The sequence below is a fragment of the Siniperca chuatsi genome, linkage group LG8 (genome assembly GCF_020085105.1).
Source record: "Siniperca chuatsi isolate FFG_IHB_CAS linkage group LG8, ASM2008510v1, whole genome shotgun sequence".
NCBI classification, from domain to species: Eukaryota; Metazoa; Chordata; class Actinopteri; order Centrarchiformes; family Sinipercidae; genus Siniperca; species Siniperca chuatsi.
The window spans coordinates 20,218,350-20,231,112 of NC_058049.1; the positions used below are offsets into that span (position 1 = coordinate 20,218,350).

The 12,763-nt window shown below is 40.2% G+C and overlaps 1 protein-coding gene across 2 annotated transcripts in view; it reads left to right on the forward strand.

Moving 5' to 3' along the window:
• ctnna1 (catenin (cadherin-associated protein), alpha 1) overlaps positions 1-12,763 on the forward strand; it is an 80,944-nt gene that overhangs the window by 62,844 nt on the left and 5,337 nt on the right. For both annotated transcript variants that reach the window (XM_044206335.1, XM_044206334.1), the window contains exon 16: positions 4,465-4,570. In XM_044206335.1, the coding sequence (XP_044062270.1) occupies positions 4,465-4,570 (106 nt within the window). The remainder of the gene's footprint in view (positions 1-4,464; positions 4,571-12,763) is intronic.

A 12,763-nucleotide genomic window follows, 5' to 3' on the forward strand; every position in this document is an offset into this window, starting at 1 on the left:
AATATAATCACCCAATAAGCCTACATTTGTTTCCCAACATTTGCCCATATCTGCACAATACTATGCACTCAGTTTAACACTACTTTTCATGCATCAGTGCTCTTCATTTTCCTTAAGCAGCACTGTTGGTAGGATTTTCTTGATTCTTTTTCCATCCTCCCCTAATCTTAATATGCACAATCATAAGCAGTGCGTCAAATCTCCCTCTCTCTGGTACATGAATAAAGCTGGGTGTGCACTGTAAATCGTAAATGGACAGTCTCACTCAGCAGAGCTGCTACAGGGTGGTCATATTCACCCTTGTCAGTGGTTTGTTGAGACAATAAAGATGGTAGAGAAATGGTTGGGGGGGGGATCGTGATGTGTCCTAGAATAGTATGAAACATCTTTGCAGTAAATATGCCTCTACTAAAAACAGTAAGTGTATCTGAAAGTTTCTGCGATTAGAAGCATGGTATTTGCTGAAAACTTAGAAACTTGGTTCATACTTCACAAGTATTGATTTTTGCAGAAAAGCACATCTTGCCAACTACTTGAGAGAGATAAAAAATATATTTGAATTTAATCAACATCACATAGGTTTTATAACATCAGTGATCCAAATGTAAACAAAAGGGTGGCACCACCACCCAACTAAAAACAGAGGATTGGAACCTATTTGCCACTCCCAAATTAATTGATACTCTCGCCCAGACAACATTTATGTAATGATTTTTGATATTATAAAAAGTTTGTTTTCCTAAGTAATGTTTGTAATCCCTTAAAAACACAACATGATACTGACAGACATACCTAGAAGGATGTACAATTTGTAAAATTTTAATTTAATGTATTAATATACTAGTACTGTTATACTTGTCTATTAACCCCTGTGTTAATAGACAAGTATAACCTTGAATCCTGGCGCTTTTAGCGATGCTCAGTGCTTGGACTCTCTCAAGGTCCCTTGTTTAATGCAAACCAGGCAGTACACTGACTACACAAGCCAGGTCTAGATTAGTGCACTGTATGTTCAAATACCACAACACTTGAAATCGTGTATTCCATAGTTATGCTTTCTACTACCCCATGCCTCTAGCTAAGTAGCAATAAAATCTTCATGTTTTTGTTCCCTCTGGCAGGGATGCGACATTGATAAACAAGACTTTTAAGGAACTCTTATCCAGAAAAATTACAGTAATGAAGATTTTATTTGAATTGACAGAAGCTACTGTAACCTCACTGGCAGATCATCTGATAGTGTTGCATGTATGTGTGAACATGCCATTGGAATTTGTGGTTGGGTTGAGTGGTAATACTGACGCTTTCTGATTGTGGGTTGGACAGCATTTCTGTCTGCGTGACTGTCTAGCTCACACGGTGTGAGTGCTTTTGTGTGTTGGTGTGTGTGTGTAGGATGTGAGGAGACCTTTTGACTGGCTGACTGTATTTGCGCCTGACTGTATTTGTATGTGCCTTTTTAAATTTTCAAGTGAGTTACTCAGAGGACATTTTGTGCCTAACGGAGTCACATCCGTAATGACGATGAAATGCTGCCTCTCTATCTTCATCTTCTGAATGGGTCAAAGATCCCGTCTCCTTGGCCAATGAAGTACTATAGTTGTAAGCTGTAGCACAGTTCAAAATACTAACAGAGCCAGTGATCTGACGGTTACACAGAACCCTGTACATTTTTATTTGCTTCTTATTCATCCAAAGGACCAAGAAATTTTTTTTTGCTGCCTTTTGCATTACATCCACTGTAGACACACATGTAAACTGAATGCAGATGATGCTGCTTCCATCTCTTGCCATCCGTGTTTCTTTATTAGATGATGGCAGTTGTGTATATATATTTTAAGAGGTTATTGATTGCAGTGACATCTTTATATCTACATGAAGGCTGCTTCTCCCAGTTTTACAATATAAAGCAGGCCCAAGGAATTGAAATACAAAAAAATAAAATCTCTCCAATAAGGAAAACAGCCCATTGAAGCTCTTTCAATACTGCATTTACTGGAAAACATTTTCTCCATTTACACCATTACAGACCTACCGTCACTGGTTGAGTATTATTCTTTATCAAGTAAATGTATTCATTTTGTAAAATTCAAAATGTAGTTTAAAATTGATTTTTGTTCGACATTTCCAATCAAAAACAGCAAAGCTAGACTGGAAGAAAAAAGCAAACAAAAACCAAATATGTACTCAACTGTGAATACATTTTGAGGAATATTTATCTTGGGTTGCCAAGGTACACAAGTTTTTGTGCTACTTTTGAGTATTTTGGGTCAAGCTTTAATGTCTTTGACCTTAGTGATGGTGTTATGGCCAGAATGCAGTGTTGATAAGTACATTATATTCTCTATAATCTGTTACTGCCATCAGAAATAGTTTATAAAATAAAGCTGTGGTAATGGCTTTTGTGCCTGTGTTGTTAATAGTGCAGTTACTCTGAGAGTTTGTTCATTTAAGGGCGATATCTACAACTTACTATTGTGACTTTTCTTATTTGGCACGCTGAGACTTTGGATTGCACATGTTGTGTATGCCATCGTCTGTGTCTGACAGAACACACATGGATGTTTGTCAGGCTAAATATATATCTTTAATCTCACATTATGCCTTGATTCTCGCATGCGGCAGTAGCACATGGAAGGTCAGTAGCTGGCTAATTCATCTCGTGCCCAAATTATTGCACCCTCAACCTTGAGCTGGCACAAAGCCCTGCCAAGGTTAATGCTGTATGAGGAAATTGTTCTGGACCTCTCTCCCGACAAATCTGCAGAGAGTGAGAGATATTCTTGTTGACTCCTGCAGCGCTTATGGCTGCATGACGACTCTCATGAATAAGGCATGTGTGGCTTGGAAACATGCAACATATTTGGGAGCCACCTGTTGTAAAACATTCTGTGCTCTGGAGTGCTCTGTCCGATGTGGCTTACATCCATCTAGAGGCCTGTAACTGTCACCAGACCTGAAGTTCTCAGTTCCTTCTCAATGTATAAATCCACTATGAAAATCTTACAAGGGTGTCCTCCTGTCAGGAGTTCACTTGTCTATCTCAGTGGCCTCTTTGTGCTTTTCCTGATCGTTGCTTGGCCACCTAGGCAGAGCATGAGATGGGGAGAAAATTTAGCAGCTGGCCCTTTATTTCTTAAGGCTAAAGCCAGGTATGTTTTGCATTGTGATGTTGTTTATCTGGGCAAACTACAACATTATACTAGCAACACTATTAAAAACACTGCATGCAGGCTTTGTTTCCCCAGAACCCATCACAATTCCTCCAGCTCTCCAGGGGTTGATTTGTCCCCGGAGAGCTGCCAGTCTGTGCTCTGACGCATGGCCTCTTCCACTAGGACCCTGACTTGCTTTACAGCAGAGCAGCAGAGGGAGAGCAAGAGAGGGGAAGGGTTTGAGATAGGAGGGGAGGAAAGAGGAAGCGAGAGAACAGAACACAAAATTCCATCTGTTCTGGGTTGGATGGCTAATTTTTTAGCCTGGAGAGAGCAGCTTTGAATCCAATTTGTGCCTCTTGCCAAATGTGTCCCAGAGTCCCTTGTGGGGACCAGAAAAAAACGGCAAATGGCTGACAAGCTTTACAGTGGGTCAGGTCAGGGCTGGACTGACCTGTGTTGGGACGGGCTTCGTTTGGCTCAAGAAGGGTCAAGAATTGATGTTTAACATTAGGACAATGACCAAAGCCTTTAAATTGAATTGTACTCTCATCTGTCTACTTTCAGTTCTCTCCTTTTTTGCTCTTTGTCCCATACCTGGATGAAAATGACCATACAAATAATGAGCGTGTGTGTGTGGCGTTTTTGAGGGCAACCAATATTTCTCCTCCAACAGACATGAAACCAGTCCGATTTGCTTCTTTAGCCTTCTAATAAACCCATCAAAGCTGCTTGAATAAAAGGGGCCAAATAGATTAAATTGAGAATTTCTGTTGTGATAGAAAGCATATGGCACTGGTGATTGCTATAATATGATGGCATTGAATCAGGGTTTCCTCAGAATTTCTGAGTATGATAGTTCTGACAGTTTCTTAACGCATATTACCTATATATTTTTTCTATCATATGTTAAATCTACAGGAAAAAATAGTTCAACACCCTATTTTGTAAGTGGGGTGCTACAAAAGAGTGTGATAGTATAGTGGCATGGTCCATTCTTTAAGGACAGCCCTGAGAGTGAAGGCTGCCCCTCTGGATTATAAAACGTTCTGACTGAACAATATGGTGCCACAGTGTGTTCGTGTTTTGTGTGAGTGGAATCATCTGTGCCCGCATACACGTGTATTTCTGTGACGTTTCCCTGAACTATTCCCACAAGTCATGCTTCTCTATACATACTTGCCTCTGACCAAAAAAACAACCTTCCAAAACAAACAGCCGCTCCGTGACTGAGATGCTGCTCCTGCATATTGAATGAGGCTGCAGTAGATCAGAAACAGTGACTGATCTTTCCACTTTCTCTCCCCAGGGGGAAAGGGCCACTGAAGAATACGTCTGATGTCATCAGCGCTGCCAAGAAAATTGCCGAGGCAGGATCAAGAATGGACAAGCTGGGCCGCACCATCGCTGACAATGTAAGTCATTAATGAACCTCCACCCCAAAGAGTTTGATGTAGACTTACACCTTTGTGCTAGCGACCCCAATATATAATTAGAATTTTATCAATGTACCACATCGACACGGTCAGGTCCCAACAAATTAACAAGTGCAGCAAGACAAAGGACAAATAAATTAAAATTACCCACTTGCTTGAAAAATTGTAGCACAAACTTTGTGACATAACGCTAATGTCATGTCTATTGGAAAATGACATGTTTCAGGCAGGGAGACGCCATGAAATATGTTGTTAAATGAGAAGCTGCAAATTAAGTAATTTCCTTCTTAAACCCTGCTCCAGTATCATATTAATTTCACTTCCCTGTTGTGAATTGGAGATGTAAAAACCTCAGAATGTGCTCAAGGAATCTGACCTATGTGTAATTGCTGTGTTGGAAGACAAGGGCACATACGTCACTAATCCTACTCCTTCAGCACAAGTATCAGTTATGTTTATGTAAGGAGTGTATGTATAATCATTGTCATGGTCACCAATTTACCTCCAGAAGTTAAATGTTCTACCTACTAAGTCATGAATGTTCTAACTACGATACACAAGTCGACACCATGTTGTTAGCGTTGAGTAAATTTTTTCATTATCCAAATGCACTTGTTCTCATCTCCTGTGTTGCTGAAGGAACTGACATTGCTGCTTGTGTTCGTGCTCACACTGAGTTTGAAAAACGAAAGCTTTCAAACTGATTGTATCTTGACACCCCTTCCTTTTGTTTTTAAATGTTGCCCTTAACAGTGCTGCGTGTAAGCCAAATTTTAATGAATAGGAGGCAAACTTTTCTTTTGGAATATTCTGTGCTCTTACTACTTTAAAGGTCCAGTATGTAACATTTAGGAGGAGCTATTGGCAGAAATGGAATATAATATATAATCAGCTGAAAAAAAGTTATATGTGGAGAGAGAGAGATTTTTATTACCTTAAAATACGGTGTTTATATCTACAGAGGGAGCGGGTCCCCTTTCACGGAGGCCGCCATGTTTCAACAGTCCAGCCCAGAATGGACAAACCAAATGCTGGTTCTAGATTAGATCGCGTTTTTCATGAGTTTCGTGGCCACCATAGTTTCTCCTACATGTTTGGAAGGGGAGGGTGAGGGGAGCGGTATTCAAATGGTTGCAAACTGCAAATAGATGCCACTAAATCCTACATACTAGACCTTTAAGCTATGTCTACAAAAACTAGTAACAAAACAACATTCCGTACATGTAATTCCTTTTTGCAAAAATACTTTTAATTTAATTATTTAATTTTTCTTCATTTGCTCGCTTAGGAGCAAATCCAAGTAAAAGGCTCGCACAGCAGAGCCCTTCAGATGTTAACAACCGCTATTATTTGTGTTATTCATGAGACGCCCCTTTCCAGTCTTTACCAGTTTCATTCAGGATCAAACACCCACTCCCTCTCTCTCCTTCTTCCATCTCCCACTCCCCAGATCCCATCATCTCGCCACATCTATCCCTTACCCGGAGACTATGGTCCTTGACATAGGGACACACACATTCAATTATCCATAGCCTCATATTTCACTTAAATACTTGCACTGTACCACACCTCAGGGAGACACTGTACGTGATTTATTTCTGAACTTATTCATGTGCCATCTCTTAGGCAGAGACTTATTGCCTCTGTGTCTGCAATATGTATACGTTTTGTTGCTAAATCATGGAAGAGTTGCAACAAGACATGGTTGTCATATTGAGGTCTTCGCCTGTAAAAGACATTGCTTGTTTTTGTGGTTTAGATGTACCAGCTGTGGGTTTCTTCCACTTACATCCAAGAACACACGCTCAGGAAGACACACACTGGCTTTAGATGTTTGCTGTAAGATTTCAATTTCGATAACATTGAAGGCGTTGTCAGTCTCTTTTACTCTGGTTTTGTTGACATCTCTACTGATATGTTGGCAAAACGTTATAACAGCAGAAAGCCTCTTTGTTCAGTAATGAGTTCATTTAAATTGAGTGTTTCAGGGTTGACTACAACAATACAATTTTACAGTTTTAATGCTATGCATTGGTCATTAACAAATTTGAATCTATTTTTCACCAAAAGTAAATATTTGTCTCTAAACAGTCCAGGTTTGCTTACACAAGGCAGTGGTTAATAATTGATTTAAGGATTATGTAGTTTTATGTCATTGTTTTTTTTTTTTCTACTGGTTGTTTGTGTAATGAGAAGAGATGTGTTGGGGCTGCTGGGGCACTTGTGAAGTATATTCCTCAAGTACTCCTATTTGCAAAAATAAATACATAAATAGCCCATGCTAATAAAACATTTTTCCATAAATTCTGCTCACATTCAAAGTGGATGTAAGATGTATATCAAGTACCTTTGCCGTATTGGGGCACAACCAGGTGTTTTAATTATGCCAACACATACTGGAAACATCTGCATTTAGCTTTCAGCAGAGATCTCTCCCTCATAGTCTGACTGCTGGCCTCCAATAACCCTGCACGTGTGATATATTATTTAAGGTGCCCTCAGATCCTTAACATTACACCCACGTCTATCACAAAGCAAAAGTCTGATCTGTTCTGACCTAATTGCATTCAAATCATCCGAATAGGGAATAAGCCGTTCTGGAAAGTGACTTTTTTATGCCTCACTGCCACTTTTGAAGATGCTTATTCACTTTAATGAAAACAGTGTTATCCCCCAAAGAAAACAGATGGGCAACCGTGCAGGTGTGTGATCGTGTGTGTGTGTAATATATATATATATATATATATATATATATATATATATATATATATATATATATATATATATATATATATATATATATATATATATAAAATATGCGCGTGTGTCTATTCCTTCATACGAACACGTCTGTTGACTGGCCTGCCTCTCTGTAAGCACATGTGTATGGATGTGTTAGATTGGGTGACTATTTTATTCTCCCATCCTCAACTATTTGTAGGTACTTGTTTCTCTATCTTTCTTCTGTGTATGTTTGTGTGTGTACACTATTAGGGGATTTTGGGGTTTGAAGCACTCAAAGTATGAATAAATGAAGAGCTTTGGCTGTTGGAACAGAAGTCTTTGCCAAGACTGAGGACCCCTCCAGCCTCTGAACCCATCCAGCTGTCCCTCTTAGCCTTTCTCTCTCAGCAGAGACCAAAACACTAGCAGACCAGGCGACACTCACCCGTAACACATCATCCGGGGCTCCCAGGGATGGACATGGGGTAGAGGGGAGGAGAATGATGGAGCGATAGGAGAGGTAGAAAGAAGGGGGGAATACATTTGTGTGGAGAGAGGAACATCCCTCCTGAGAGATGAATCCATTAAGAGTGCTTCGCCTTTTAATTAGCAGTATAATTGCCAGGTGGCAGTTTTTCTAAAATTTATTTATTTACGCAGGCAGTTTATATTTAGGGCCATATCTCTTAACAAAACAGGAAATGCCACAGGCCCACTTACAGCTAAGGCATGGCATGTTGGGAGGGTCTACATACTCCAGCTGCAATAGTTAAGTGAATCACCACCAAGATGCACACATACTGACAGTCAGAGGAGCAAAGGCAATGCTGGGACTGCTCATTAACCTAGGCATATTAATCACTTGTGCTCTGTGCCTCTGGCCTGGAGGGCCTATGAGGGTTTACTCCTCATATAAAACACATCGGCAGATGGTCCCAGACTGATAGCACAGCATCTCACCCCACATTTTCCTTCACAAGACTGTGTCATGGCATGTTTTGGTTCATGCATATTGTGTTCAACAGAGATATGCAGGTGGACATGGTCTAGTTTGGGGTTTCTGAAAAACAGTTAAATATGTGTAATAGAGCCTTATTAAAGTTTAAAGAAATGAGTGTAGTGCAGAGATGAGCTGCAGGATTTAGGTCAGTGCCGTACAAAGGTCTGCACTGCAGTTTATTAAGAATTTATGAGCCTCCTCTGCAGGGCACCTTATGAGAATTCCATCTGAGCAGGCTGGTAAACAAATAATGCTATGTAATTGAGATTTATAATACAAATGTGTTAGCCACTATGTAGTCCATAAATTTCTGCTGCTTGCCTGCTCACCACATAAACAATTGCATGTACACATACAAACACATGCACATAAAATAAGGCATATTGCATATTTAGAGAATGGGCATGTGCTAGCTGTGTGTGTTTTGTTGTGCAAGCTTTATTGTCATGATGTATACTGACATACATAGTGTATTTTTCCAATTTGCATTCAATCAGTGGAGATTTATGGTGATCCATGGGCTCTGTAGCTGGTCACAGTCTAATCCCGGCTCTGGCCCTGGACGCTTTACAGCAGACAGGGTTGTAAATTGCCTACTGCAGTGGAGAAGCAAAATCACCAAGAGAGCCCACGAAATTTCAGCTCAGCAGTTCAAGGGTCAGGTGCAGTTCACCCCAACCAAATGAACCCCACCTTACTTGCTGGTTAAGAAAATGTATCAACTCCCAATTGATTGATTGTTTCGACAGGCATTTACCCATGATAGCTCAATATTTTTTGTCAATCCTGAAGGCCCAATAAAAAAAAATTGGCCTTAAAAGAGCCACCTTTGGTAACCAGAGAGCTCAGGACTACAGGTCAACATCATATTGAGATGGTTGTATAAAGTTGTTGGTTCCTTACCTGTGGACAGACGCTTGATACTTCAGGAGAGATGGATGACTGATTTGGGCAGGCTAAATAGTGTGTAGCTATTGAATGCATTTTATGAAAGCTTTTAAGACCTTAGATATTGTAAATCTGAGGTTTTGGAGCAGTCAGGTATCAAGTGAGCCAAAAAGGAGTAAAAGGTCAGGCCAAATAAAAGGCAAAGTCTGAATGTCAAAGTTAGAAGTATAACTGTTTTAACATGCCTGTTTGTACTTACCTATTCTGTAGCAGCCGTGTTAAGTTATCAGTTTAGCTTACAAGTACTACAGTGAAATGCCTGACTGACAGGTGCAGCATGAACATTAAAAATTGATGAGGGATTTAATTGGTCCCTGTGGTTACCTCTAAAGTCGGCCTTTTTGGCTTGCCCCCAGCTTGATTTTTTTCCTGTCATACCCAGACTCTCTGTCTGCTTCAATGTCACATTAACATTCCCAAGTGCCAGTGTGATTGAATTGCCCCCACGCAAATATGGAGCATCTTTTTAGCAGATGCAGTGAGGAGAGGAGATCTGGCATCATCATTCTGTTTGAAATGGATCTTGATTGATATTGGTAGACCATGGCAGATGTACAGCACATTAACTGTAAAGGCCATTAATTAGGCTGTGCATAGAAAACACCAGCATACTCAACTTCATCAGAGGTCTAAAACACTTAAAACACAAAATTTTAAATTCTTTCCTCAGTGCTTTTGAAGTGCTCTCATCTATCTTTATTTTTTATTTCTCAGTAATTTTTCGCCATTATATTCACTGCCACTGTTTTCAAGTTTTAAATTCCATTTAATATACTAAACATTTGTTATGTTGCAGTGTATACAGACTACAGCTTGGAATCGATCATTTCCTATCCCTGCGTAGCCCTATCTTCTACTTCAGTTTTGCTTTGTTTCCTGTATCTCCTTAAACTTTGCCATGGATCTCAGTTACACTATTTTCTCCAATGGCAGTCAGCACACGGTAACACATTCCTGCAACCCCCGTGGCAGTTTTGAGGTGTAATGGCAGATAAAGGTTCCCGCTGTCCTCTTGTTCTGAAGGTCCTTTCTTAGGTTAGGCACAGTTAATTATCCACAACCCTCGACCACACACACAGGCACACAAATGACAGATTTTTTTTATTATTTATTTAATTTTTTTTTGTAGTGGGCTTTTTTTCTTTCTTTTTTTTTCTCCCCCTGGTAGATATGTCAGAGCAGTAAAGCTGCATAGCGAAACGTGCTGGCTGGTCTAAGGTTTTGGATTTGTTTTCTTCCCTTTGAGCAATGAAAATACAGCCACAACACCACACAGTGAAGCTCGCCTGAATGAAGGTTTTTTTGAGTTTGTTTGAGCTTGGCTTTTAACTGTGGCAGGAGAACAAATTGGGCTGTCAGTATGTTATCATATGGGTTGATTTATAGGTTTGAGTCATAGTTATTAGTATACTTTTGGAAATAAAAACGTATTCTTTTTAGCTGTTGCGCTGTACTTTCTCTCGCACTCTAATAACCAGGCCAAAGGTCAGAGAATAAAGCAACAGGCAAAGTCCCTCCAATGTACACTCTTAAGCAATAACACTCAAAATCACCTCACTTAGATCTGAGATCAGTGGGAGTATCACTTTTCTCATGACAGGAAGTGACTGAAAAACAAAACATATCAGAAAACCCCTGTGTTCACCGCGCTGTGGCTCTCCTCAACAGGTTGTTTGCAGCGGCACATTAGAAGGCTGCCGTGTCAGTAAATATTGGAAATCGGCATTTCCTCTGGGTGATGTGTCCTGAAAGGTCAGTGCTGGGCGGCGGCAGCAGCACAGTGGCTCTGCCTCTATCTCTGCTCTGTTTAATGGAATTCAGCAGAACTGCATGGCATTTCCAATGATGGGACCTGACCTTCCTGATCATCATTTATATCATGGACATTACCCAACACGTCGCACAGTGAAATCCTTTTGTTCAACATCCTGCTTTGTCATTCTTATCGCCTCATTTCCTTTTCTTATTTCATGGGCTGTGTGTTGTTAAGGGAAAAAATATTTTTGCTTTTGTTTAGACTGTGCTCTGAACCTTCTCTAGAGTAACAGCTTAAATGCTAAGGAATGTAAAACAAAGGAAGAGCTACCCACACACTTATAAAGTGAGACCCTCATGAATATGTAATATACTAAAAGTCATGTAAGGCATTGTTACTTAAGAGATACAATTAGAAAATTAGAATAATGATTGGCTACCCTTTGACCCAACTTTGATGTTTCACCTTTATTTTTCTGAGAAGGCACTTAAAGCCAGCAGAGAAGAGACAAGAACAACTCCACAAGAATCACTGACATTTCTACCTGTACTGCTGGCTCCTCCTGAGAGATGGTGACTCACCTTTTCTATTAGTTTGCCTTGAAAAAATATCCAGTATTGTGTAATGAAGTCTCTAGTGCCCCTCTTCCTGCTGTGCCATCTCTCAGTTGTAGCTGACCAAGCAAGGTTAACTGATCCTGGTCCATAACTGGCCACACAGCAGAGGCTATATCATCGGGTTTGAGGAACATTTTACAGAAGCAATCAGACAAGATGAAAAAAAAAATAGAGATGGGCTCTAATGGTTGAAGTCACTATTAGAGGAGAGCATCACTCAGTGGGAACAAGAGTGATGATCCCTTTCTTTTTACATACACAAGCGATTTTTTTTATTTTCTGAAATTGAATTGTTTAAATAGAGAAGCTAGATGTGATTTTCAACATGACTGCTGGGTTATGGTGTTTACACAACCTGAGGATACATTAACATACAAGTTGAACAAATACACCCACATTATATACCCCATTTTTATTATTTGCTATTTGCACTATTAATTATTCATACCATACCAAGTATAAAAGCAGATGCCTACGGTTTCTTGGTGACATGTGAGTTACCTACTGATACATCTGGTTTCTTGAAGCGTTAACATAGCACAGGGAAGGTAGTCAGCGAGGTACTGAAACGATGAGCAGCTTGTGAACACCACCCGAGTTAATTTCACACAGTGCTTCTATTTGCATTACCAAAACAATCCAAGGTGTTCTTGTCTCTTCTCTGTACAGCTTATGTATTCACATGTCACAGTCAGAGCAGCCTTGCAGAGTTTCCTGAGTGCTGAGTGAAGCCAGCAGCTGAGCTGAGTATGAGCACAAGTGATGCTTTCACAGTGCCCTGCTCTCAGCCATCTGAATACTTCCCCAAGCCCTCATTAGCATGGCTGCTGCATTCAGCCTCATCCCAGGTCTTTTCTATTGCACGTGTGCGTCTGTGCACACACACACACTCTCTCTCTTTCTTACTTATACCCCCTCCCAACTACAGTTGAATCCTCCTGTCTACGTCCCGATTCCCCTGTTGGATTTCTCCCCCTTATTTACTCCTCCATACTGTTCCCCCTCTGGCTCACTCTTCATCCTCGTCTTTTCTCCAACTACTTATTTTTCTCTGGTTTTTTCCTCTCTTTTTTTTTTTTTAATATAAAAAAACCTTCCTCCCGCTCCCATTTTCTCCAGTCTCTCAG